The sequence below is a fragment of the Cuculus canorus genome, chromosome 21 (genome assembly GCF_017976375.1).
Source record: "Cuculus canorus isolate bCucCan1 chromosome 21, bCucCan1.pri, whole genome shotgun sequence".
NCBI lineage: Eukaryota > Metazoa > Chordata > Aves > Cuculiformes > Cuculidae > Cuculus > Cuculus canorus.
The window spans coordinates 7,624,623-7,650,361 of record NC_071421.1 but is presented as its reverse complement, the minus strand read 5'-3'; the positions used below and the strand labels follow the sequence as shown (position 1 = coordinate 7,650,361).

Below are 25,739 nucleotides of genomic sequence, written 5' to 3'. Positions count from 1 at the left end.
AGCGATGGCCTCTCAGAGCCGCTTCCAACCAGAGAGATGGGATATGGAACCATGGAATCATTCAGGCTGGGAAAGCCCTCTAAGCTCATCCAGTGCAACCATCAGCCCAACCCCATCGTGCTTGCTAAACCATGGCCCCAAGTGCCACCTCTGAACATGTTTTGACTCCCTCCAGGGACGGAGACTCCATCACCTCCCTGGGCAGCCCCTGCCAGGGCCTGAGAATCCTTTTGGTGAAGGAATTTTTCCCTCTATCCAATCTGAACCTGCCCCGGTCATTTCCCCTCGTCCCATGGCTGTCCCTGGGGAGCAGAGCCCAGCACCCACCTCCCCACAACCTCCTCTCAGGAGCTGCAGAGAGCCATGAGCTCTCCCCTCAGCCTCCTCTTCTCCAGGATAAACAGCCCCAGGGCCCTCAGCCACTCCCACAACCCCTGTTCTCCAGACCCTTCCCCAGCTCCGTTCCCTTCTTCGGATGTGCTCCAGGTCCTTCTTGGAGTGAGGGGCCAGAACTGAACCCAGGATTCAAGGTGTGGCCCCCCCAGTGCCGAGTGCAGGGGGACGATCCCTTCCCTGCTCCTGCTGCCACCCCAGGGCTGAGCCAAGCCGGGATGCTGGTGGCCTCCTTGGCCACCAGGGCCACCGCTGGCTCATGTTCAGCTCCTGTTGCCCAGCACCCCCAGGGCCTTCTCCTCCAGGCAGCTTTCCAGCTGCTCCTCCCTGAGCCTGGAGCATTACATCCACAGCTGTCCTTGCAGAAGAGGCACCATGAGTTTGTCGCACTGGAGAGGGCCTCAGTGATCTCACACTGGAGCAGAAACACATGGAAAAAGAGCGGTTAAACCCGGGAATGAGCACCGCTGCTCTCCAGGACAGAGCTGCCCTTCCTGGGAAGGGCCCAAGGAGACAGAGCAGCTCCTGCCCTGCCCATGGGGAAGGCGACCGGTAGCCTTTGTGACTTCAGGTCCCAAGTATGCGGAAGAGCGCAGGGAGGGCAGCAGGGACATCAAACGGACACGACGCAATTACATGGGGCCCTTAACGACCTCCAAGCTCTTTGGAAGGAGCGCCAAGCGGCGTTTCAAAGGCTCGCAGGAACATACTTGACATGGGAGGGCTTCTTCCTCTCCAGGATTACGCTTGCAAATGAAACGGCTTCTGTTCCTCGCCAGGAACCTGAGCACCTGCAGAACATTGTTAGCTAATTGCGCTGCTTGGAGCTGCTCCCTTGGTCAGAGCACAGGTTTCCAAGCTCCACGCCCTGATAGCACCGTGCAGCCCAATATCGGATTATCTTTCCTTGGGGATAAAAATCCAAGCAGGCAGAGGGTGTAACACAATTAACTACTACTAAACATAGAAGGCACCATCTCTTTACAGCTGACGCTGTTTATTCGGTACGGGTGAGGAGTTAAAAGCTGTACCCAGCTATTTTTTCCCCAGCTGATGGATTTTCCTGGCTTGCGGAGCAGATCCATACTTTACACAAAACAAAGATCTCTGGCTTCCACGGATGTTTGGAAGAGAAATGCTGGCCTCTGATCTCTTCTGGCACAAGCTCTGGCTGCCATCTATTTAGGATCCATCCTTATCAGCAGTTTTTAAAGCCCATTTATTCAGCTCTCTAATGCAACCGGAGCAGCACACGCAGAGCTCAGCAACCACAAAAGCAAAGCCTGGCTGTATGGGCACGCGTAGCATGGATTTGCAGACCAGTCTTTCACTTACAACTCCAAACTCAAATACCAAGTGGAGCTTAAAGCGAGCAAAAATATCCTGTGGTGCCTGATTCAAAGCAATCACACGGCTTTAGAATCATAAAATCAAACCAATCATAGAGTTGCTTGGTTGGAAAAGACCTTAAAGATCATCAAGGCCAACCCTACTTGTCCACCACTAAACCAGATCAGGTTGACACCGTTAGGGGAAGCAGTGTAAACGAGATGCACTGGAATGGATCCAAGGGTTTGCACCGGATTGGGGCAAAGGAGATGCGGAAAGAGTTCAGGGGTTGTATCCAGGGATAAGTTTGGGGGAGTTTTATCCCAGCAGACTAAGCTTTCTGGAGGTGGATAACTGCTTGGGGCCGTTACTGCTGGATCTGACGGGTTTCTCAAGCTGCCTGAGCTCTACCAGCGACGGACGAGACAGCATCCAGACAATGCTACTCTCCCTGTGACTCCAGCGAGGCGATCACAGTCATCACCAACCAATTCCATTTACACCAAACGCCAGGATAAACAAAACCAGGCCCACAGCTGCGCTTCCAGTTTCAAAGGTGAGCAATTAAAGCAAGCTCGGTCCAGCAGCCAGTGGACTTCAATGAGTAAAGGAAGCCAAGTTTCCAGGTTCAAAAGCCGACTGCAATCTGCACACCAAAGGCGTAGGAAACCATCCCTGGGAAGGGCTCGGGGCTAACAGCCACTGACAGCACAGCAAAGAAAGCACGAAGGCAATGGTCCTGCTCCGCTGTGGCTCCAGCTGTGCTGGAAACACGGCAGCCAACGCTGGCCTCTCCCTGCCAACAAATTCCTTTTGTTCAACAAATCACACCCCATCACAAGGATGTGCTTAAACTGGAGGGTGTATTGGACCCGCTGGAATGGGTCCAGAGGAGGCCATGGAGATGATCCAGGGTCTGGAGCAACTCCTGTACGAGGACAGGCTGAGAGAGTTGGGGTTGTTCAGCCTGGAGAAGAGAAGGCTGCGGGGAGACCTTAGAGCAGCTTCCAGTGTTGAAAGGGGCTCCAGGAAAGCTGAGGAGGGGCTCTGGATCAGGAAGTGTAGTGTTGGGATGAGCAGAACAGTTTTGAGCTGAGAGAGGGGAGATAGAGAGAAGATCTTAGGGAGAAATGTTCTCCTGTGAGGGTGGGCAGGCCCTGGCTCAGGTTGCCCAGAGCAGTGGTGGCTGCCCCATCCCTGGAGGGGTTCAAGGCCAGGTTGGATGGGGCTCGGAGCCCCTGAGCCAGTGGGAGGTGTCCCTGCCCATGGCTGGGGTGGGACTGGATGGGCTTTGAGGTCCCTTCCAACCCAAACCAATCCATGATTCTGCTTTCAGAGAGGTGTATTACAATCTCAAAGGAAAAGCCCGAGGTAGATGCTGGACCTGCACAGTCAGGTACAAAAGCAACGTTTGCTAGTGACCAATGTTCCCCAAGTGGTTTGTCCCTCCGCGCAGTCACAGCATTTCAGGACATCCCACCTGCAGAAGAACACAAAGCTTTACAGGATTTCACCCTGAGGAGGTTGTGTTGCTTACGGCGAGTCAAAAAGAGGTGTTAAAAAGCAAATTGCTTTTAAGAAGGGAAAAAGTTGACCCAGCTGTCAGATGTCGCAGCAGAATTGGGGCTAAAAGGACATTTGGACCTACTCCGACACACAAATCCCCATCCCAGACCTCTCCCTGCAGGAGGAGCCAACTGTCTCGTTGCAGTTTTAAACCGTGCCCTGTCCCGAGGAGCTGCCTGTGAAACACAGAGCTCAGGCTCTCGCTCATGGCTTGGCAGAGGGTGAAACCTGCCGCCCCGAGGCTCCCTCGGGATTTATCAGCCCAGCTTTTAGGCTGGCAGAGACTTAAAGAGGCCACATCACAGGTCCTGATCTAGAAACATCATCCACTCCAGCTGAGGCATCACCTTGATGACACCTCATCACATGAAGGTCCATCCTGAACTCGAACGACAGTGTGAAATCCCTAAATCTTCCCCATTTGATGGAAAGGAAACCAGGGAAGGAAGAAGGAACAAATCCCTCTGCTTCCCAGGCCAGACAGGGATCCTCAGCAGCATGCAGACTGGCCGGGGAGCTTTGCCCTCACCAGCAGCTTGTGAGGTGTCACAGAGCGGGGACGATGAGCTGGGGAGCAGCAGCCCAGGGGCTGGAATACGGCGTGGCCGGCGGAGGATGAGCATCCTGACCACCCCTGCATCAGCACTGGCTTTGGGAGGTGCCGAACGAGAGCTCCTACACAAAGAGCAGACATCTCCACAGCTCACAGCACACCGGCTCTTTCCCCCCGGCAGTTCAGACTTGCTGCCCTTCGATCCAGCATCTGGAAGTCACCTTTTTCATCCCGAGACATTTGAAACAGGGCACTGGGATTACAAATATTTTCAGGATGGCTTCGATCCAGTCCTTGCCAGACCCTTAAAGCTTTTAAGAGCCAGGAAAGTACCATTTTCCCTTACTAAAGCCACATGCGATTTACTGTTCCCTCAAAAGTGGCTTTAAAAAATTTCCTTGCTCAGGAATTCAGCTTTGCAAGATTTTAAGAAAAACTGGACAAGATCTGCTTTGTTGCCCCACCAGGGAGACAAAACCTTTGAAGCACACGCATCCAAAACACCTCTCAGGTAGTGGGGGAGGATATCTGCCCCACTGCAGAGGGGTTTTATCCAAGTCAGGGGTGTTTGTAACCAAACCACGCAGAGAAAAAGCTTCCACCACACTCCCAGTGTTGAGATTCCACCCTACAAGGACACAGGCGCCCGGTACAAACCCACGTTTGAACCAGAGGGTTGGTTTCTCACAATCTCTACAAGGTGGAGGCAGAAATCCCCGCTGGGGAGGATAAGTCACCTCAGAACTTTTGCAATGTCACAGTCATTATTTCACCTGGGAAATCCTTACATGCCCCAACTCCGAGCCCGATAAAGCTGTTGAAAAGGAGAGGCAGTGCCCTCTGAACCCTGTGCAACAGGATTACTGAGTCACTCTGTACTAATACTTTGGCAAAAATGTCCTTACACAGCAAGCTGAGCAAACAGCAACAAGATAAAAGCACCAGAACATCCTGGGGCTCCGTCCCCTTCCCTCTGCAAACAAGGATCGCTCCCATCCACACAGCCTGAAGCCGCAGGAGAGGTTTAGGAGGGTCCACCCTGAGCGTTCCTCACCAGCAGCATCGCTCCGAGGTGCCAAGTCCTCCTTAGGGTGAGGTCACCCCACATTCCAAGCACAACTACAGGCTGGGCAGAATGGATTTGGAGCCACCATGCTGAGAAGGACTTGGAGGAGAAGCTCCATGACCCGGCAACGTGCACTCACACTCCAGAAACCAACCATGTCTTGGGCTGCATCCAGAGCAGTGGGACCAGCAGGAAGGGAGGGGATTCTGCCCCTCTGCTGCTCTCTGGAGAGATCAAACTGGAGCCCTGGGTCCAGCTCTGGAGTTCTCAGCACAGGAAGGACATGGAGCTGCTGGAGCGAATCCAGAGGAGGCCAAAGAGATGATGTGAGGGCTGGAGCACCTCCTGTACGAGTTCAGGCTGAGAGAGTTGGGGTTGTTCAGCCTGGAGAAGAGAAGGCTGCTGGGAGACCTTAGAGCAGCTTCCAGTGCTGAAAGGGGCTCCAGGAAAGCTGGGGAGGGGTTCTGGATCAGGGAGTGCAGGGAGAGGACGAGGGGGACGGTTTTGAGCTGAGAGAGGGGAGATTGAGATGAGATCTTGGGGAGAAATGTTTTGCTGTGAGGGTGGGGAGGCCCTGGCCCAGGCTGCCCAGAGCAGTGGTGGCTGCCCCATCCCTGGAGGGGTTCCAGGCCAGGTTGGATGGGGCTTGGAGCCCCTGAGCCAGTGGGAGGTGTCCCTGCCCATGGCAGGGGTGGGACTGGATGGGCTTTGAGGTCCCTTCCAACCCAAACCATTCTGTGATTTTATGATTCTCTCTTCGCAAACACCTCACCTGCTTTTGGGAAATGCAAATTTAGTCTTGCAGTAATAGGTGCTGCTGTTGCAAAAGCTGCTTTTCCCTCCGGGTGGGTGGAATCAAAACGTCAGCCAGTGATCCACCTCTCTCTGCTTTACTACTTGGGTTTTCCCCCCTCCTTAAGCGATACCGTACAGATACCTTAAGCGATACCCCGCAGACCTTGAGTAACAGTCTGTCATCCTACACAAAACAGCTTCAATGCCAACTAAAGAGCTCAGCACTTGGGAGAGAAAGGGTTGATCAGCTCTGGCAACTTGTCTTCCCTCCAGGAGGCAAACGGAGAGATGGAAATTGCTGTATCAGACTCCACGAGGCCGTAATAAGCGGCTAATTGCAGGGAAGGGAGGGCGGGATGTGTGGGTTAGTGGAGGAGCGTGCCCTGGCTCTGCTGAGCTCCGCACTTTTTGCTCCAGTCACGCTCCCGTTGCCACAGTGCGAGGGAGGCAGCAGAGGCTTCACCGACATCGGAGAACCCTCAAATTACCGGCATTTCAGGAAATGGCCACTGTGTAATTTGGTGAGGTTTTAGCTAGATTGGGCTAAAAAAACCTCAACCATCCTCCACAGAGCATCCTGTGGGTACAGGCAGAGTCGGCACCAGTATGGGCAAAAAGCTTGTCGTGGGGAGGAGCGGGGCTACACCCGTGAAGAAAATGCAGCTCCTTCCTGAAAATCCAACATCTTCGTATTGGAAGCTCCAGCACAACACAGGAAGGGATATTCACCCGTGTCCTGGGCTGCATCAAAAGGAGCGTGACCAGCAGGGAGGGAGGGAGGGGATTCTGCCCCTCTGCTCTTGGGAGAACTCATCTGGAGCCCTGTATCCAGTTCTCAAATCCCCAACATAAGAAGGGGATGGAAATATGGGAATGGGTCCAGAGGAGGCCACAGGGATGATCTGAGGGCTGGAGCACCTCCTGTAGGAGGACAGACTGAGAGAATTGGGGTTGTTCAGCCTGGAGAAGAGAAGGCTGCAGGGAGACCTTAGAGCAGCTTCCAGTGCTGAAAGGGACTCCAGGAAAGCTGGGGAGGTGCTCTGGATCAGGGAGGGCAGGGAGAGGATGAGCAGAACAGTTTTGAGCTGAGAGAGGGGAGATTGAGATGAGATCTTAAGGAGAAATGTTTTGCTGTGCGGGTGGGGAGGCCCTGGCCCAGGCTGCCCAGAGCAGTGGTGGCTGTCCCATCCCTGGAGGGGTTCCAGGCCAGGTTGGATGGGGCTTGGAGCCCCTGAGCCAGTGGGAGGTGTCCCTGCCCATGGCTGGGGGTGAGACTGGATGGGCTTTAATGTCCCTTCCACCCTAAATCATTCTGTCACTCAGTCCAGCTCTTTGCACCTCCCTTTTCACCAGCCCTTCCCTTGCTTGCTGTCTTTCCCTTTTTTTCATTTCCACCAGTTCCTGCACTGCCCTTTCTTCATGCAGGGCCTGCGCTTTTCCCACCATTCTGGTAAATCCAGCACTTAATGCCAAACACACTAAATATTTCATGTCGGGAATAAAGATTCACCTTTTGGACTGCAGACAAGCACGATCCAACACTTTGTTCACCCGCACACCTACTAGACTGAAGGATGTTTTGCAGCAGATGCTTTTGGGGAAGATGTAAAATCAGGCTGCGAGCATTTACAGACAGTTTGGAAGCCGGGCACATGCTGTAAAGTGAATATTGCATATTCAATCTCCAGTATCACGTGTGCAATCCTGGTGGATACGGTCCTTAAGGCAAAGTCACAGCATCAGCATCAGCTACGAGACAGAAAATCCACAGCTGGGCCGTGTGCCTGCTGGCTGGGATGCTTCAGATGAGCTCTTGCCGATAGGTGTCAGCACAGCCTGCCCCAAGCCTCCAAGCGGGACCTTTCCGAAGGCTTCTCAAAGCTCTTTCCCAGCTGGCAAGAGTTATCCAGCCATGGGACAGCGGGCGTTGATTCCAGTGATCCCAAGCTGGAGCTGGCCCCAAAGGGGAAGGAGCCTGCTGCAGAGGGAAGGCTTGGTGACAGAGCCGGGAGGAGCGAATAAAATACCAGAGGGGGATATAAAATGGAAATAAAATGCCCAGGGGAACTCGTGGTCAGGCAAAACTTCATCACACCTTGCCACCCACCACGCCTTTCCCGAAGGTGACGGCACAGCCTCAGGCAGGGGCCGGTTCAGGCTATCGGCTTCCTCCCTGGTGCAATGCATTAATTAGATCGGAGACAACACCAATGTCAACAACCGCAATGTGCGGACACGGCGCCCGTTTGCATATTTTTAAGCCTTCTTTCCTGAAAAGGAAATAAAAGAGAAGGTTTCACAGATGCCTTGGCTGCCTCACAGCCTCCCAACAGCTCACAAATACCTTGGCTGCGCTCAGCCAAACTTAAGACGAGCCACAAGGAATTAAACTCTCTGCAGGGCTGTGAAATCAAGCATCAGGAAAAGTCAGAGCCCAAAAGGAAAAAATTCTCATGGAAAAGTAAAAACTCTTGCACAATCAACCTTAACTTCTGCTTTTATCACTTTAAGGGGCTCCAGAAAAGCCGAGGAGGGGCTCTGGATCAAGGAGAGCAGGGACAGGACGAGGGGAATGGATTTGAGCTGCAAGAGGGGAGATTGAGATGAGATCTTAAGGAGAAATGTTTTGCTGTGCGGGTGGGGAGGCCCTGGCCCAGGCTGCCCAGAGCAGTGGTGGCTGCCCCATCCCTGGAGGGGTTCCAGGCCAGGTTGGATGGGGCTCGGAGCCCCTGAGCCAGTGGGAGGTGTCCCTGCCCATGGCAGGGGGTGGGAATGGATGGGCTTTGAGGTCTCTTCCAACCCAAACCATTCCATGATTCTACGTGTGAGACCTCCTGCAGTTCTCACACCCATCGGGAGCCACTGGACGCTCAGCACCATTAACATGACACAACTCATTTGCCTGTATAAGGACTCCTAACTTCAAACCCCTATTTTTACAGATCGCAGACTTCTTATTTACCAATAGGGCTGCAAACAGTTCTGCTCAGTTTTGGTACCGCCTGCTCATCAGCAGGATTTTCAGAGGGCCTGGGGGTCATGTTTAAGACGCGCCCGTGCCACCCACAGTGATGCCCAGCACCGTCCAGCAGCTGCCCCGGCCCCGCTCGAGCTGCCTTTGTGCGCTGCAGGCAGGGACCAGGCTAAAAATCCTCCGCATCCATCCTGGAGGCTGATAAAGGTGATAGTGAGAAAAATTCCTCCGTTAATCTCTGGAGGGATCTGTGCCCAGGGAGCTTCTCTCCGGGACTCTAAATCCAACAAGGTTAAAGCAACAAGCTGGTTTCCATGCCAGAAGAAGGGCTGAGAGATACAGAGACACAAGAATGCTGCTAGAAAGGTGAATGCCATACAGGTGGATTTCAAATGCTGGATAAATCCCCCTCCCTCTCACGATGCAGTGTTACCAAACCTATTCCTATTGAGTCTCTTGCTCTTGCCGGTTTTACCCCGGCAAGGTAGCCAGCTCCCATGAGGGCAGAGCAAGCCCCCCTGGACACCTCCTGGCAGCTCTTCTGGGGTCTCCTTTTGAACATGAGGAAGAAGGGGTGGCAGCCAGTGAGCTGTGGGGCACAAGAGGCACGGGATGCAAACCCAGCCTCTCTTAGGGCTGCCTTTACTGCCGACACGGAGCCCCTGGGTCCTCCGTGTCTGAGATCTTGATGAATTAAACCAAAGCCAAGGCTCAAAGATGAACACATCTCCTCCTGCCTGACTCTATTTTTGCACCAACACAGAAGATGCTCAGCTCTTCCCTTGCCTTAAAGGGAACTGCAGGTTCCCAAACCCACACCGAGGCAAGAGAAAAACCAGATCACTGCTCAAAACATCCACTTCCCTTCCAGCCACTTCTCTCGAAGCCCCTTTTCCCCTCCCTATTTCTCTCCCATATATTCCTACCACGTCAGGCCAAAGTGTCTGAGTTAGGATAAAGGGCAAAGCATGTTTCCCCATGGAAGCACCACAGCCAGAGACGTGCCTTGCTGACCCGCTGAGAAAGCAGATGAGCTGTCACACTGAGGACACTGTTTCCCACAGCAGGGACTGTTTTTCCCCCAACACACTGTGTCTGCAGATAAAAATGTGCAGAACTTCCAACTACTGCGGCGCACCAAGAGCAGGGAACAGGAGAGAGGAACCAGCAGTTACATTGCTTTGTTGGTGTAAAATCACCTTTACCGATCCTCAACCGCATCGTGAGAGCTCATTTAGCTGCTCCCTGGCAGGGACGGCGACTGGAGTGCACGCAGAGCAGCATCGACCCAGCACAAGGCAGTGGATGGAGCCATTCCATCTGACATCACACAGAGCCGACTCAACCAGATCATTTGAGGTGGAGAAGTGGGCGTCTGAGAACATCATCAGGTTCAACAAGGCCAAGTGTAAGGTCCTGCACCTGGGTCGAGGCAATCCCCGTTTTCAACACAGGCTGGGGATGATGGGATGGAGAGCAGCCCTGAGGAGAAGGACTTAGGGTGCTGGTCAATGAAAAGCTCGACATGAGCCGGCAACGTGCGCTCACAGCCCAGAAGGCCAACCGTGTCCTGGGCTGCATCCAAAGCAGCGTGGCCAGCAGGGTGAGAGAGGGGATTCTGCCCCTCTATTCCTCTCCTGTGAGACCTCATCTGGAAGATTGTGTCCAGTTCTGGAATCCTCAACACAAGAAGGAGATGGAGCTGTTGGAATGGGTCCAGAGGAGGCTGCAAGGATGATCTGAGGGCTGGAACACCTCCTGCACAAGGACAGACTGAGAGAGTTGGGGTTGTTCAGCCTGGAGAAGAGAAGGCTCCGAGGAGACCTTATAGCAACCTTCCAGTACCTGAAGGGGCTACAGGGAAGCTGGAGAGGGGCCATTCACAAAGGCTTGTGGAGACAGGACCACAGAGAACGGGTATAGACTGGAGAGGGGCAGATTTAGACTGGACATTAGGAAGAATTTCTTCACTATGAGAGTGGCGAGGCACTGGCATAGGTTGCCAAGGGAAATTGTGGCTGCCCCATCCCTGGAGGGGTGCAAGGCCAGGTTGGATGGGCCCTGGGCAGCCTGAGCCAGTGGGAGGTGTCCCTGCCCATGGCAGGGAGTTGGAACTGGATGATCTTTAAGGTCCCTTCCAACCCTAACTATTCTATGATCAGCATGAGATCGTACCCATCACAAGTGAGCTCAGCGCTCCCTCAGGCAGAGGCATTGGCTGTGCTGCCACCGCGAGGCAGAGCCCGGGGCCCACTTCAACCTCCATCTGTGGGCGGGTTGGCTTCTTCAAACTGCTTCCCGCCTGCCTCCGGTGCCACATGCCTGCGATGTCACGCACGCTGAAGCCAGAGAGGCAACAACAGCAGTGTCCCACCATCCCTGCAGACAAGGTGAGGACCAGTCACTCCTTTAATTCACACACTCTGCTCCCCACCCTCAAGCTGTAAGGGAGGAACGAAGTTGTGGAGTGACTTAATGACCTCTGCCCATATTGAGAGGACTTGGAAGTGCTGGGCAGGCCTGGCTCAGGCGAATCGACAAAGATAGCTCACCCAACACCAGAAGGGGCAAGCGGCAGGCTGCGCCAGGCATCATCAGGGCAGGGAGGAGTGGAGAAAGCCACGTAGACAGGCGGTTTTTCATAGAATCATGGAATGATTTGGGTTAGAAGGGACCTTAAAGCCCATCCAGTTCCAAAAGTCCTGTGCCCAGTTCTGGAAAACCAAACAGCAGGAGATGGAACTGTTGGAGCAGATCCAGAGGAGGCCATGGAGATGATCTGAGGGCTGGAGCACCTCCTGTACGAGGACAGACGGAGAGAGTTGGGGTTGTTCATCCTGGAGAAGGGAAGGCTGCGGGGAGACCTTAGAGCAGCTTCCAGTGCTGAAAGGGGCTCCAGGAAAGCTGGGGAGGGGCTCTGGATCAGGGAGAGCAGGGACAGGATGAGGGGAATGTTTTTAAGCTGAAAGAGGGGAGATTGAAATGAGATCTTAAGCAGAAATGTTCTGCTGTGCGGGTGGGGAGGCCCTGGCCCAGATTGCCCAGAGCAGTGGTGGCTGCCCCATCCCTGGAGGGGTTCCAGGCCAGGTTGGATGGGGCTTGGAGCCCCTGAGCCAGTGGGAGGTGTCCCTGCCCATGGCAGAAGGTGGGATTGAGTGGGCTTTAAGGACCCTTCCAACCTGAACAATTCCATGATTCTATCATCTTATCACCACCGCAGAGTGACCCTACTGAACCCAAACAGTGATGGATGCATCTCCTGGCAGCCAGCCCTCAACATACAAGCAGTGCTTCCCCAACGAGCCACCACAGCTTTTCAAAACAACCCTTTACCTGCTGATTCTTCATCTCTTTCCTTGGAATAGTTCACATTTAATAACAAAAATCTCATTAGAGACACTTTCAAAGCCACCCAACGTTAGAAAGAAACCAATTAACGTCCTGCCTGCCTCACCCAGACGAGCCCAAGGACTGAAAAGGACTGAAAGAAACCCGATCTCCAGGGAGCCACAGCTCAGAGCCAGCCAAACAAGCTCTGGAAGGGCAGTAACAAGTTTAAACTCTATATTCCAGGATGTCGGTTCTTTTGGAGCTCAGGGCCCTTTCCAAACGCAAACCCAGCTGCCTGCACGGTCCTGTTGTGCAACAGCAATTGTTTCAGGTTGGCACAGACAGTTGTCACCTGCGAGCAGCATTTCTCCTGCCCTACGTACCCAGAATGTGGTGACTCTGATGTGCTTTGCAGCATTCCCGCTTGGACTGACAGCGAGATGTCTCTGGTTACCAGGATTCTTCTTCAAAACCTGCACTCTGCTTTTCCTTTCCCCAGTGCAGCTTAGCATTTGAAAAGCTTCATCCTCCAGCGCTCCTCATCACGTCTCCAAGAGGAGAAACCAAGCTGGAGGACACGGCTCCTACCACCGTCCTTCTGATAACTCATCTGCTTGTAAAGGTGGAATCCCAAAGAGGGGAAACCATAGAATCACTGAGCTCATCCAGTCCAACCGTCAGCCCAACCCCCACTGTGCCTGCTCAACTGTGACCCCAAGTGCCACCACCACAAGCTTCTGAACCCCTCTAGGAATGGAGGCTCCACCACTGCCCTGGGCAGCATCGGCCAGGGCTTCACCACTCTGTCAGGGAACGAATTTTTCCCACTATCCAATCTGAATCTCCCCTGGAGCAACGTGAGGCCATTTCCCCTCGTCCCATGGCTGTCCCTGGGGAGCAGAGCCCAGCACCCACCTCCCCACAACCTCCTCTCAGGAGCTGCAGAGAGCCATGAGCTCTCCCCTCAGCCTCCTCTTCTCCAGGATAAACAGCCCCAGGGCCCTCAGCCGCTCCCACAACCCCTGTTCTCCAGACCCTTCCCCAGCTCCGTTCCCGTCTCTGCAGCTCATAACCATCTTCACATCCCTTCCTGGTAAAGCCCAGTCCTTGCTGTGGCTCACATCTCCTTTCAGCTCCACAAAGCTCTCCTCACCGAGGAGGCCCTGAGCGAGGAAGCTCACCCTCCATCAGTACCAGCAGCATCAACTTCACCTACTGTTTTCAAAACTTGCCGGTGTTTTCTAGAAGACAATGAAAACAGCGCTGCGGGGAAGGTTTTCACACAGCTCCGTCAAGGGCAAACCAACAACTAACGGGCAGGTTCCTCCTTCAGCCAAAAGAGCCTCCCACCGCACGGGGACCACATCTGATACAACCACCTCGGGCAGGGGACAACAGAGCCTCCCCTCCCTCCTTTGGGCTCTTGTGTTGACACAACACCATCAAAGGCACCTTCCCCTCTGCTTTCGAGGGGAAAACCAGTCCACAAATTCTAGCAGCTCCCACTCAAAGCCAAACCCCTCCAGGGATGGGGCAGCCACCACTGCTCTGGGCAACCTGGGCCAGGGCCTCCCCACCCTCACAGCAAAACATTTCTCCCTAAGATCTCATTTCAATCTTCCCTCTCTCAGCTCAAAAACATTCCCCTCAACCTCTCCCTGCACTCCCTGATCCAGAGCCCCTCCCCAGCTTTCCTGGAGCCCCTTTCAGCACTGGAATCTGCTCTGAGGTCTCCCCGCAGCCTTCTCTTCTCCAGGCTGAACAGCCCCAACCCTCTCAGCCTGTCTTTGTACAGGAGATGCTCCAGCTCTCGGATCATCTCCGTGGCATCCTCTGGACTTCCTTACTTTCTATAGACAGCTAAAGACTTGGTTATAAAATGAAAAGCCTTCCACTTCTGTCCCACGAGCCCCTGGGAACACAGGCAAAACTACCAGCATTTTTCTCTGTGATTTAAAAAAGGTATTTCCCAGTTTAGCGCTGGGATCTGGCCGGCAGAGGCCAAGTGTGGGGCTCTTGAGGAATCTCACCTAACAACTCCAGGAAGGGGGAAAGCCAGCAGAAACAGTCTGAAATAGCACAGCCAGGCCCCAAGGAGAACTGCCTGGGAACGCACTCTCAATTCAGCCTGTGAATTTATCCCCCACAGCCTGAGAAGGACACGGGCAGGGGCACAGACAATGGCAAAGGGCCTGGGTCAGCGCTGATGGCCGAGGGCAGCCTCTCCCAGGACCTGCCAGCAGCTTTTGTCACACAGAGTTGGAAGGGATTTCATCAAGACCCACACGGAAAGAGGACAAACCTTCCCGGCCACCGGCACAGCAGATCCAGGGCCAAATGCTGGGTCAGCCAACTCCAGGCATCAGCAACCCCACGCTGAAGCCCTCGCCACGGGAATCCCTGCGGCTCCTGCATCACCCACTGCATTAAATCCTCAGAGCCTCCGTTTGAAATGGGTTTTGGTTTCTTTCCTGGCTGTTTCACCTGCACGAGAGCTCATTTCTGGGGAACACTGGAGCACTAGTGTCACTGAAGTCAGGGAATCACAGAATCATGGAATGGTTTGGGTCTGAAGGCACCTCAAAGCCCATCCTGTTCCACCCCCTGCCATGGGCAGGGACACCTCCCACTGGACTAGGGGGCTCCAAGCCCCATCCTGAGCTCCAGGGAGTGACCCAGCCTGTGCCCTCGCGGCAGGAGCAGCGTGCAGCAGCTTGAGCTGCAGAGGAGTCAAGACTAACCCTCGCCTCCAGCTGGATAAACAGACATAAACCACCTCTGCCAGGTTCTCTCTGCTCTGTGCAGAGAGGCTAGAAGGCAAAGAAGTGCCCAGATTAATTATGCAAATGAAGGAACACATGGAAAAAGAAACCCCCCTCCCAGGGACCACCTACCCTGGGATAACACTGCCAGCTTCCCACACAACATAGGATGTGAATTATCACTCCCCTCCTGCTCCAGCAAGACTCCTACGTGGGAGTGAAGGAGGTGGGAAGCAGCTCCAAAGCAGCCAGAAGAGCTTCAGGGAGAAAGAGTTTACAGACATTCCTGTCCACGTTCCTAAAACAGCGATCCTGCTGCTTTACACCCTCCTTTGTAGAGAGCTCCACCAGTAAAAAGCGCTACATAAAAGCCATGCGTTAACTCTCTTGTGCTGCTCCAGCCCATTAAGTAGAAAGTCAGTGCCATTGTTTTAGATCTAAGCGAAAAAATACTTTAAAACCTCAAAAATTAGGGCTTTCTGAAGTAATTATCTCCCTCCTCTGTCTCCAAGAGTAAAGAAACGCAGGCCAATTATTTATTTGAAGGCTAAATATTTACTCCTAGATGAAATGCAGCAGCTCAGACGGGAGGCGAGGTATCCAACTCTGATGTCATCTAATGCCTGCAAGTCAGAAAACCCAAACGAAAACAGGTATGAACAAACAACAACAACAACAACGAGTGTCTTCTCTTGGAAAAGCCCTTTGGAGAGGGGAATGAGATGGCGCTGTTTCACCTGAGCCGTGTCCAAGGCATTTAGCACAGCCCTGGCACCACGCTCCCATTTCCTTCAGGCAGGAAGGTCTTATTAGACAAGATGCCAGAGCTTAACGAGGGCGCAAGCAGGGCACGATCAAACCTCTCCAAGCTAGAAACCGGCCTTGAAGTGTTCAAGGCCAGGCTGGATGGGGCTTTGAGAACCCTGATCCAGCGGGAGGTGTCGTACTCATGACAGGGGGGTGGGACTGGATGATCTGTAAGGCCCCTTCCACCCCAAACCATTCCATGACTCTCTGAGGAGGCCAAAGAGATGATCCAGGGTCTGGAGCACCTCCTGTACGAGGACAGGCTGAGAGGGTTGGGGTTGTTCAGCCTGGAGAAGAGAAGGCTGTGGAGAGACCTTAGAGCATCTTCCAGTGCTGAAAGGGGCTCCAGGAAACCTGGGGAGGGGCTCTGGATCAGGGAGAGCAGGGACAAGACGAGGAGAACGGTTTTGAGCTCAGAGAGGGGAGATTGAGATGAGATCTTAAGGAGAAATGTTTTGCTGTGAGGGTGGGGAGGCCCTGGCCCAGGCTGCCCACAGCACTGGTGGCTGCCCCATCCCTGGAGGGGTTCAAGGCCAGGTTGGATGGGGCTTGGAGCCCCTGATCCAGTGGGAGGTGTCCCTGCCCATGGCTGGATGGGCTTTGAGGTCCCTTCTAACCCAAACTATTCCATGACTCTGATCACAGAAAGCCATCACCTTCTTCAGGAGCAAAACCCACTTATGGAGTCTGTGGGGCCAAGAGTGGGAACTCCTCCTCACCCTCCACACGCAATTAGCCTGCACACACAGAGCGTTCATCAATCAATGTCAGCTCTTCTGTTTAAAAAGAACCCTCCTGCCTTATTTACACCTGACTCAGAGTTTCAAAGCTCCGCTTTTACCCCCTCCAGTCACTATTCTTTCCCAGGCAGTGGGTGCCAACCCTCTGGATAAGGGGCACAGAAGAAGAAAGCAACTATGTGTAAGAAACCACCAGCGGCACAAGCGCGGGGTGACTCATCTCCTCGGAGAAGCGAGGAACAAGAGCGCTCTCTGTTCGCCGAGACTGCCTCAAGTTTCAGTTGCGATCCCATCTCGCTCCACGCACTCATGACAGCATGCAGAAATATCTCCTCGGGGGATCTTCCCATGGGACTTAACTCTGACACATATTCCCACAGGACTCATTCTTTTACAAGGGTTATTTGTCAGTGAGGCAGCGAGAATCTGATTTTACGAAATACCAAGAGAGTGCCTGAGATGTGGAGCTGGATGCCGGGGGCCGGACTCGTTAACGTGCCTGCGAGTCATGCCCTGCATTCAAGGCAAAGGAAGAACTCGCTGAGCTGCAAGAATAGACGTCCTGGGTCAGAGCAGAGGTCTGCATCACCCAGTATCCTGTTTGTGCTGCTCGTGGCCTCCTCTCCACCTCTGAGAAGAGGGAGAGCGCTACGGCAGGGAAAGAGGAAGAGCAAGAGCCGGCTTCTATGGACATGGAGACTGTGGTTTCTTGTCTGTCTCCATTTTCATAATAACAAGGAATCACTTGGTTGGAAAAGACCTTTGAGATCATCAATTCCAACTGTCCCTGCCCACTACCGAACCATCCCCGAGCACCTTACCTGCCTGTCTTTTAAACCCTTCCAGTGATGAGGACTCCACCACCTCCCAAAGCCCGTGACTGCTTAATTCTCACCTGTAGGCATCACACGGTGGATGTACAGACACAAAAATCGCATCCAAATGTTAAGAGCTGCACAGAGCAATGCCCAGCGAGCACTCATCATGAGTCGGTTGGGGTTGGAAGGGACCTCAAAGCCCATCCAGTCCCACGCGCTGCCATGGGCAGGGACACCTCCCACAGGATCAGGGGGCTCAGAGCCCATCCAACCCGGCCTTGGACTCCTCCAGGGATGGGGCAGCCACACCTTGCTGATGCTCAGCTTGGGGTGCTGAAAGCACCAAGTTATGTGTTGACATTCCCAAGTGACACCCGACCAGTTCCCAGATAACACCAGAAACAGATGTATTTAAGGGGACTTCACATAAGAAGAGTGTCAGACAAGAATATATCACTTTAAACAATAACCAAGTAACCCCCAATACTTTGAGCACACAAAGTGGAGCCAGAGGGAGTCAGACGAGGCAGCAAGGAGCACTCAGTGGATGCCGAATTCCTTTTCTCCTTCTTGCTCTTCATTACATGTAAAACTTCTGCTTAAGTGGAGAGTTTAAGACCGACTTCCCCACCTTCCTCCTCTCCCTTTTGTTCTTCCCTCTCTCCATCCAAAACGCCCAGGGCAACACTGACCGTTCCCCCCCCTCAAGAGTTTCCCCCAATTCTTCTGCTTTTCTCCAAGTTATTTTAGTCAAATTCAGACACACAAGGAAAACAAGCGTGCCGCCTGTGACATTCTGAGTACAAAAACCAGTGTGGGAAATAATCTGTGGTGTTTTCCTGCCCTTCTCGGAGTGTGTGGACGGCAGGAATGTACCTGCTTTCCCACGCTCTCCCGGCTGCTGTGGGCAGCCCGCATGGGCATGTTTCCTCCACTCCTCAAAATACCTGAAGTGGCAGCTACCAAAATTATTAACAAAAATAAAATCTCAGCTGTGGGACAGCAATTCTGATCAATACAGGCTCTCCCGACAGCATCACTCATCCCGAACCAGCACCGAGCAGCTGCTCCAGACAAAGAGACACAACAGTGCGGGGCCATGAGCACAAAGACACGCGTGTTCTGGGGCAAAAAGATAAGGATATAACCTGAAAATCAGTCAGATAATGACAAAACACAAGGGTGAATAAAGAGTCAGACCAGCCAGTCCTAGGGATGGGGTAGGTTTTGCTCCAGTGGGGTTGGGGTTGCACCCTGCCCCCACTCACCCGATGCCAGGGGCCGGATCCACTCCTTGCTGTTCAGGTCAAGTCTCCAGAGGTCATTGAAAGCGGCATTGCAGCTGCTCTGCGTGCACCCCCCGAACACGTACATTGACTGGTTGGCATCATAGTAACATGCGCCTAGGAAAAAGCAAAGATGCAGGTTAGCCAGCTCCCTCTCCTTCATGGGTTTAGGTGAAAAAAGGGATCATTTTCCTTCCCATGCTGCGTTTCAGATGGGACTCCAATAAACCCAGGCCAGCTTAGAGGTAACCCTGACCGGTGTAAACCTCCAGCAAGAACCTTCTGAGACAATTATCCCCTCAAGCAGAGCTGCTCCTGAAAGTGCAAAGCTGCCTTAGAAGCTTGTGGTTAATTAGATTAGCTCTGATTACCGCACTCGCTACACTTACCTTCCCTAAGCCTGCTTGTGTGGCCCACAGGGCTGCCAAGCTGGACCAAGAAACCAGCCCGTGTCCTTAAACCTGGTCGCTTATTCTCTTTGGTTAAAGCTGACTGCATTTCATAGAATCATGGAATTGTTTGGTTGGAAAAGACCCTTGAGATCATCAAGTTCAACCATTCCTGTCCACCACTGAACCACCTCTGGGCACCCCATCTGCCCGGCTTTAAACCCCTCCAGGGACAGGGACTCCACCGCCTCCCTCCGCAGCCTCTGCCAGGGGCTGAGAACACTTTTGGTGAAGGAATCTTTCCCACTATCCAATCTGAACCTCCCCTGGAGCAACATGAGGCCATTTCCCCTTGTCCCATGGCTGTCCCTGGGGAGCAGAGCCCAGCACTCACCTCCTCTCAGGAGCTGCAGAGAGCCATGAGCTCTCCCCTCAGCCTCCTCTTCTCCAGGATAAACAGCCCCAGGGCCCTCAGCCGCTCCCACAACCCCTGTTCTCCAGACCCTTCCCCAGCTCTGTTCCCTTCTCCGGATGCGCTCCAGGTCCTTCTTGGAGTGAGGGGCCAGAACTGAACCCAGGATTCAAGGTGTTGCCTCCCCAACGCCGAGTGCAGGGGGACAATCCCTTCCCTGCTCCTGCTGCTACCCCAGGACTGAGCCAAGCCAGGATGCTGGTGGCCTTCTTGGTCACCGGGGCCACCGCTGGCTCATGTTCAGCTGCTGTTGACCAACACCCCCATGCCCTTCTCTGCCAGGCAGCCTTCCAGCCATTCTTCCATGAATGGCTCCAGACTGGAGCACTACAGGGGGTCTTGGGCCCACGTGCAGGACCCAGCACTCGGCTGGGTTGAATCTCATTTCATGCAATCTCATCACAGCCACTGATACACACGGCTCTTACGCGAGTATCCCCTCTGCTGCTTAGGTGAAAAGATGAGGTCAAGAAATGGGGAACAGGGAAGCGACGCTTGACAACCCCTCAGAGATACCCAGGGAAATAAAGAGAGTTTGCAAGCGTTTGGATGTTCACATCCTATCGTACTCAGGTACCTCTGACAAGAACCAAATTGAACAAGAGGGAGCAGAAAGGACCAGCTCAGCTCATCTGCCTTGAGGATGAGCAAGACTCAAATGTGTTCAGAAAGTTTAAGTCCCATGAATACCATGAGGCTTTCCCAGTTTCTGCATTTCCCTCCCCAAATGCAACAAGCCCCATTGACTTTGTAGGACAACTCCTGGGATGGAGGGGCCACCACTGCTCTGGGCAACCTAGACCAGGGCCTCCCCACCCTCACAGCAAAACATTTCCCCCTAAGATCTCATCTCAATCTCCCCTCTTGCAGCTCAAATCCATTCCCCTCGTCCTGTCCCTGCTCTCCCTGATCCAAAGCCCCTCCCCAGCTTTCCTGGAGTCCCTTTCTGCACTGGAAGCTGCTTTAAGGTCTCCCCGCAGCCTTCTCTTCTCCAGGCTGAACAACTCCTCTTTTTGGGTAGCAAATCATGGCTAAGGGCATTTGTAGAGCTTTACCTGTCCTTAGGATCCATCCCCATCCCATTTCTACAGAGTAAGACCCCTCGTAGGCTGCAGCGTCACCTCCACGGGGACAGCCCCAGCCAGCCCTTCCCACTCAGGGTTCATGGTGCAAAGCAACGCTGTGGTTTTTCTACTTCACCTTTCTTGAAAGGTTTGGTTTCCTTAGAAATCTCCTCACTGCCTAACGATGACAGGACGAGAGCCTCTCCCCTCTTCCCCATGCCAACCCTTTGGCAAGCGCTGCTTTCACACACCAGCGCAGCTCATTTATTACTTTTGAGGGGAGGTGGCAGCATTCTTCTCCTCTATTTGGATTTCCAACCCAGGCCAGCCAGTCAGGCACCGTGACATCCGCCCGGTGTGTATTTTAATCCCAGACCAAAATAATTTAAACTGGTTCTTCTTTGCAAGCCATTTAAAGCCACCGGAGCTGAGTGAAACAGGTGGGTTTGGGAAAAAAGAAAAGCACAACCCCAGTTTATACCACTCTTGTAAAAGCGTAGGATAAACTGTGAGGAGGGTGAGAGTCCCTGGTGCCTTTGGATGGAAAGGGTGGAAAACACTGGATGGATTTTTAGTTGTTTTTTACTGAGTCCCAGTAAAATTCAGTGCCCTCCAGAGTTTCAGTGTTGCAGAGACAACACGTCTTTAACTGGAAGTGAAGGGAATAAATATTTCATAGAATCACAGAATCGCCTGTTCGGAAAAGACTTTGGAGATTGTCAAGTCCAACCACCCCTGTCCACCACTGAACCATCCCTGAGCACCTCACCATGACTGTCTTTTAAACCCCTCCAGGGATGGGGATTCCATCACCCCCCGGAGCAGCTTCTGACAGTGCCCAACAACACTTTGGAGAAGTAATATTTCCTAATACCCAAACTAAACCTCTACTGCTGCAACTTGAGGCCATTTCCTCTCGCCCCATCTCTTACTCCTCGGGAGCAGAGCCCAGCAGCCCCCTCACCAGAATCTCCGGGTCGGGAGCTGCAGAGAGCGATGAGGTCTCCCCTCAGCCCTGTTTTTTCCAGACTAAACAGCCCCAGGGCCTTCAGCTGCCTCTGGTGTTTGAAGATTCCGAGATCCAAACGGACAACAGCGCCAGCGTGGCGTGAACGCATTCCTGCCTCCCCTCTGTGCCGCACAGCCAAGCATCAGACAGTTTCACCGGGAGCACAGGATAACAGAAACAAAAATCAGCTGGAAGGGAAAACAGAATGCAAAGCACAAGCCCTTTGCTATAATTAAAGGGTGCTGACTTTTTAAACTCTGAGTGCATCAAACGGAGTAACCTATCCAAGTCTGAAGGTTGTGTTCCCCACCGGAGAGAGGGGAAAGAGTCAGTGTGGCTACTGGAACCCCCCTCTACGCAGCCCTTGGGTGAGAGTGGCACCACAGCCCTGTGGCAGCCCCTGGGGAAGGCATTCCCGGCACTCCCAGAATCACCACGCGGAGCCGATGCTGCTGGCACCGCTTCCCCCAGCACAGGGCTGGGTTTTGGAGCGAACTCAGGAGCTGGCAGGACAGCGGTGCCGCGCAGGCAGGGCTGCAGATGAAAGCGCCCGGTCCTGCTGGCTGGCACCAGTATTTACACCAGCGATGCCACAAGTTGCAGCACGATAAAAACGCACCAGCCCTCAGAAAGATCAGCCCTACAACCGCCTTCATGTCTCGGGGCGGGGATAAAACATCCCACAACTATCCCTTTATTCCCTATAACACTGTGTTCCTGCTCCTTGCAGCCCCGGGACTCAACGCAGACAACAGGCAGAGTATATTGAGCAGGGTCGGGTGGCTCGAAGAGCCATAACTCACATAGAAAAGCCGCCCATCCTGTAAAACAAACAACATTCCAGCTCTCACCTCTCTGGTGCCTCTCAGGGTAAACGCACAGAATTGCTTTAATGAGTCATCATGCTGGTGCCAGGCTCCTCAGACTGGAGGAGCAAAAATAATCAGCATTTCAAATGAGTCACTCCTCCATCAAAGGATCGATATTTCTGGCACAACGGCCAGCATTCCTCTGCTGCTGTTCCGTTTTCACATTCCTGTGCCTCCTGACATCGCTCTCTGATTGCGGGCAGTTATTTCACCCCATGAGTCATTGCCCTGCTATGATCTTTGTAAGTTCATAAGTCAGGGCTAAAAAAGCATTAGATGACTCCTGCAAACATAGAATCATCCAACGGTTTAGGTTGGAAGGAACCTCAAATCCCACCCAGTTCCACCCTCTGCCATGGGCAGGGACACCTCCCACTGGATCAGGGGCTCCAAGCCCCATCCAACCTGGCCTTGAACCCCTCCAGGGATGGGGCAGCCACCACTAGAGCAGTGGTGCACCAGGGCAACCTGGGCCAGGGCCTCCCCACCCTCATAGTGAAGAATTTCTTCCTAATGTCTCATCTAAATCTTCCCCTTTCCAATTTAAAGCCATTCTCCCTTATCCTGTCACCCCAGGCCCTTGGAAAAAGCCCCTCCCCAACTTTCCTGGAACCCCTTTCAGCACTGGAAGCTGCTCTAAGGTGTCCCCGCACCCTTCTCCAGGCTGAACCACCCCAACTCTCTCAGCCTGTCCTCGTATAGGAGGAGCTCCAGACCTTGGATCATCTCTGTGGCCTCCTCTGGACTCGTCCTTACAGTTCTATCTCCTTCTAATGTTGGGAACTCCAGAACTGGATTCAGGGCTCCAGGTGGAGTCTCATGAGAGCGCAGCAGAGGGGTAGAATCCCCTCCCTCCCTGCTGGTCCCACTGCTATGGATGAGCCCAGGACACAGTTGGTTTCTGGGCTGTGAGCACATGTTGCTGGCTCATGTCGAGCTTCTCCTCCCCAAGCAGCCCAAGCCCTTCTCCTCAGGGTTGCTGTCAATTACGTCATCTCCCAGCCTGTATTGAAACTGTGGATTGCCCCAATCCAGGTGTAGGACCTTGTACTTGGCCTCGTTGAACCTCATGAGGTTCATTATACCTGATTTTCAGCCCCAAAACTCAGCATGAAGAAAGTCTTCCTGTAAGTTCGTATCTGAAAAATAGCATCGTTGACATTGTATAATGTTCCGAGGCTTCAAATCCCTTAGAAAACCTGCAGCTCATCCATAAAGTTGTTATCAGCTGTCATGGGATCAAAGACCTTGCCAAACGCTCCCTCCCCAGGAGATGACAGCACCTTCCATTAATTATTCCTTATCAAACGGATTTTCTATTCCTCCCTTCAGCGCTGATAGCACACACAGTGACCTCTAACTCTTTAAAATTCTCCCGTTCGCCCCTTCATGCTCTGCGTGGGCACTTCTGGGATGGTTCTAATACACTCTAGAAGAGAGACAGCCCCAACCGCCCCTTTGACGCCGGCTACCGTTGCCTGTTGGCTTCAAGCAACTCGTGCCTGCTCGATGACGTCTTCCCACCAACACTGCAAATCACTCACCCCTAAAAAAGAGGTCTGAGTCCTCCCCCACTGCCCCTCCTCAAACCTGCTCTGACTTCACCGCATCTTAATTATTTTAGGTCATCGGTTTAGGGATTACATTTGAATTCTTGCTTTGAATGATTAGCAGCTTTGGTTCAATACCGGAATCCACATACAGACACGCAAGGCTTTGTCGCAGGGAAAGAAGATCCTGCAGATCTGTAGAACTGCTTCAAAAGAAATCAGTTTAAGTCAGCAAACAAGTTAATCCAGATTAGCTTCAGGTGCATAAAGTGTGTTAATAATGCTTCTGGAGCAACCGAGGGCTGACCAGAGCCAGGATGCTGACAGGTAGCAAGGCTAATGCAGATTACACGCTGCAAGGCCAGTGGCTTTGGTACAACTTATTGTGGAAGGAGTGTAACCGCAGCACAGGTAGAGGAAGCCCCAGGTGGGCATTAATTAAAGAGCACAGAGCAATCTTCGGTGCAATATTTGGGACTTTTTCAGGCCATTTCTAGCCCTAGAGCTCACCAGGCTGCGAATCTACAAATCATTAATAAGTACTTTACTAATGCGGCTGCTTAAAAGCGAGCTGTGAACAGCAGGGCCTTTTTTTATTCTACGAGGACAAAGAAATCTTTGAAGAGCAAAATGACTTCACCAGAGCTTCCTGCAGCACCTCCTGGCCTTGTCCTGGCAGGAATTGTAGAATCGCTTGGTTGGAAAAGACCTTGGAGGTCGACTCCAACCATCCCTGTCCACCACTGAACCAACCCTGAGCATCTCCTCTGCCCGGCTTTAAACCCCTCCAGAGGGGACTCCACCGCCTCCCTGCGCAGCCTCTGCCAGAGCCCAAGAAGACTTTCAGTGAAGGAATTTTTCCCACTATCCAATCTGAACCTCCCCTGGAGCAACATGAGGCCATTTCCCCTCGTCCCATGGCTGTCCCTGGGGAGCAGAGCCCAGCACCCACCTCCCCACAACCTCCTCTCAGGAGCTGCAGAGAGCCATGAGCTCTCCCCTCAGCCTCCTCTTCTCCAGGATAAACAGCCCCAGGGCTCTCAGCCGCTCCCACAACCCCTGTTCTCCAGACCCTTCCCCAGCTCCGTTCCCTTCTCCGGACGCGCTCCAGCCCCTCCAGGTCCTTCTTGGAGTGAGGGGCCAGAACTGAACCCAGGATTCGAGGCGTGGCCTCCCCAGTGCCGAATGCAGAGGATCAATCCCTTCCCTGCTCCTGCTGCCACCCCAGGGCTGAGCCAAGCCAGGATGCTGGTGGCCTTCTTGGCCACCGGGGCCACCACTGGCTCGTGTTCAGCCACTCTTGCCCACCACCCCTGCGTCTTTCTCCTCCAGGCAGCTTTCCAGCCACCCTTCCTGAAGGCTGGAGCTGCGCGGGGTCATTGTGACCAAAGTGTGGGATGCAGCATTTAATCAGGACAAGGAGAGGTTTTCCCAGCAGATACTCACTGTGCGAGAAGCGTTGTGTGATGGGGGTGCCGGGGTAGGGGTAAGTGCGACTCTCCCACTGAATATTTCCTTCTTGCACCGCTTTGATAAATCCATGATAGCACTGATGGGCCACACCTAGGGGAAAACAAGATGTCAGCAAAATCTGGGGCAGGTTAGGAATGAACCGTGCCTGCACAGTTGCACAAGCAGTGTGACAGCAATTATATGGAACCCCTGTATTTAGAATATAGATGCGCCGGTGGGAATTCGGTGGATTAAAGAGAATAAAACATAGGGACTCTGCAAATATGGAAGATTGGCAGCGTTCACTGATTTACTACATTTCTGGTGTTTGTCAGCCCTAGCTTGGTAAAGAGAAGCCTTTGTGCAAGGTGGGTGCCTTTGCAGAACTGATTTCAGCCGTCCTTCCTACACTGCAAGCCTGTTGTCCCCTTACCACAGCCCCAGAGAGCAGAAGCTCTTCCCTTAATGGACTGAAGAAGACAAATCTTGGAATGGTTTCGCTTGGAAGGGTCCTC

At 53.2% G+C, this 25,739-nt stretch overlaps 1 protein-coding gene across 2 annotated transcripts in view; it reads right to left on the bottom strand.

The window, feature by feature from the left end:
* The window catches only part of FBXO42 (F-box protein 42), a 56,201-nt gene that overhangs the window by 11,132 nt on the left and 19,330 nt on the right, over positions 1 to 25,739 (bottom strand). For both annotated transcript variants that reach the window (XM_054085849.1, XM_054085848.1), the window contains exons 3-4: positions 25,219 to 25,335; positions 18,402 to 18,536 (exon numbers count right to left, since the gene is read on the bottom strand). In XM_054085849.1, coding sequence (XP_053941824.1) covers positions 18,402 to 18,536; positions 25,219 to 25,335 — 252 coding nt within the window. The remainder of the gene's footprint in view (positions 1 to 18,401; positions 18,537 to 25,218; positions 25,336 to 25,739) is intronic.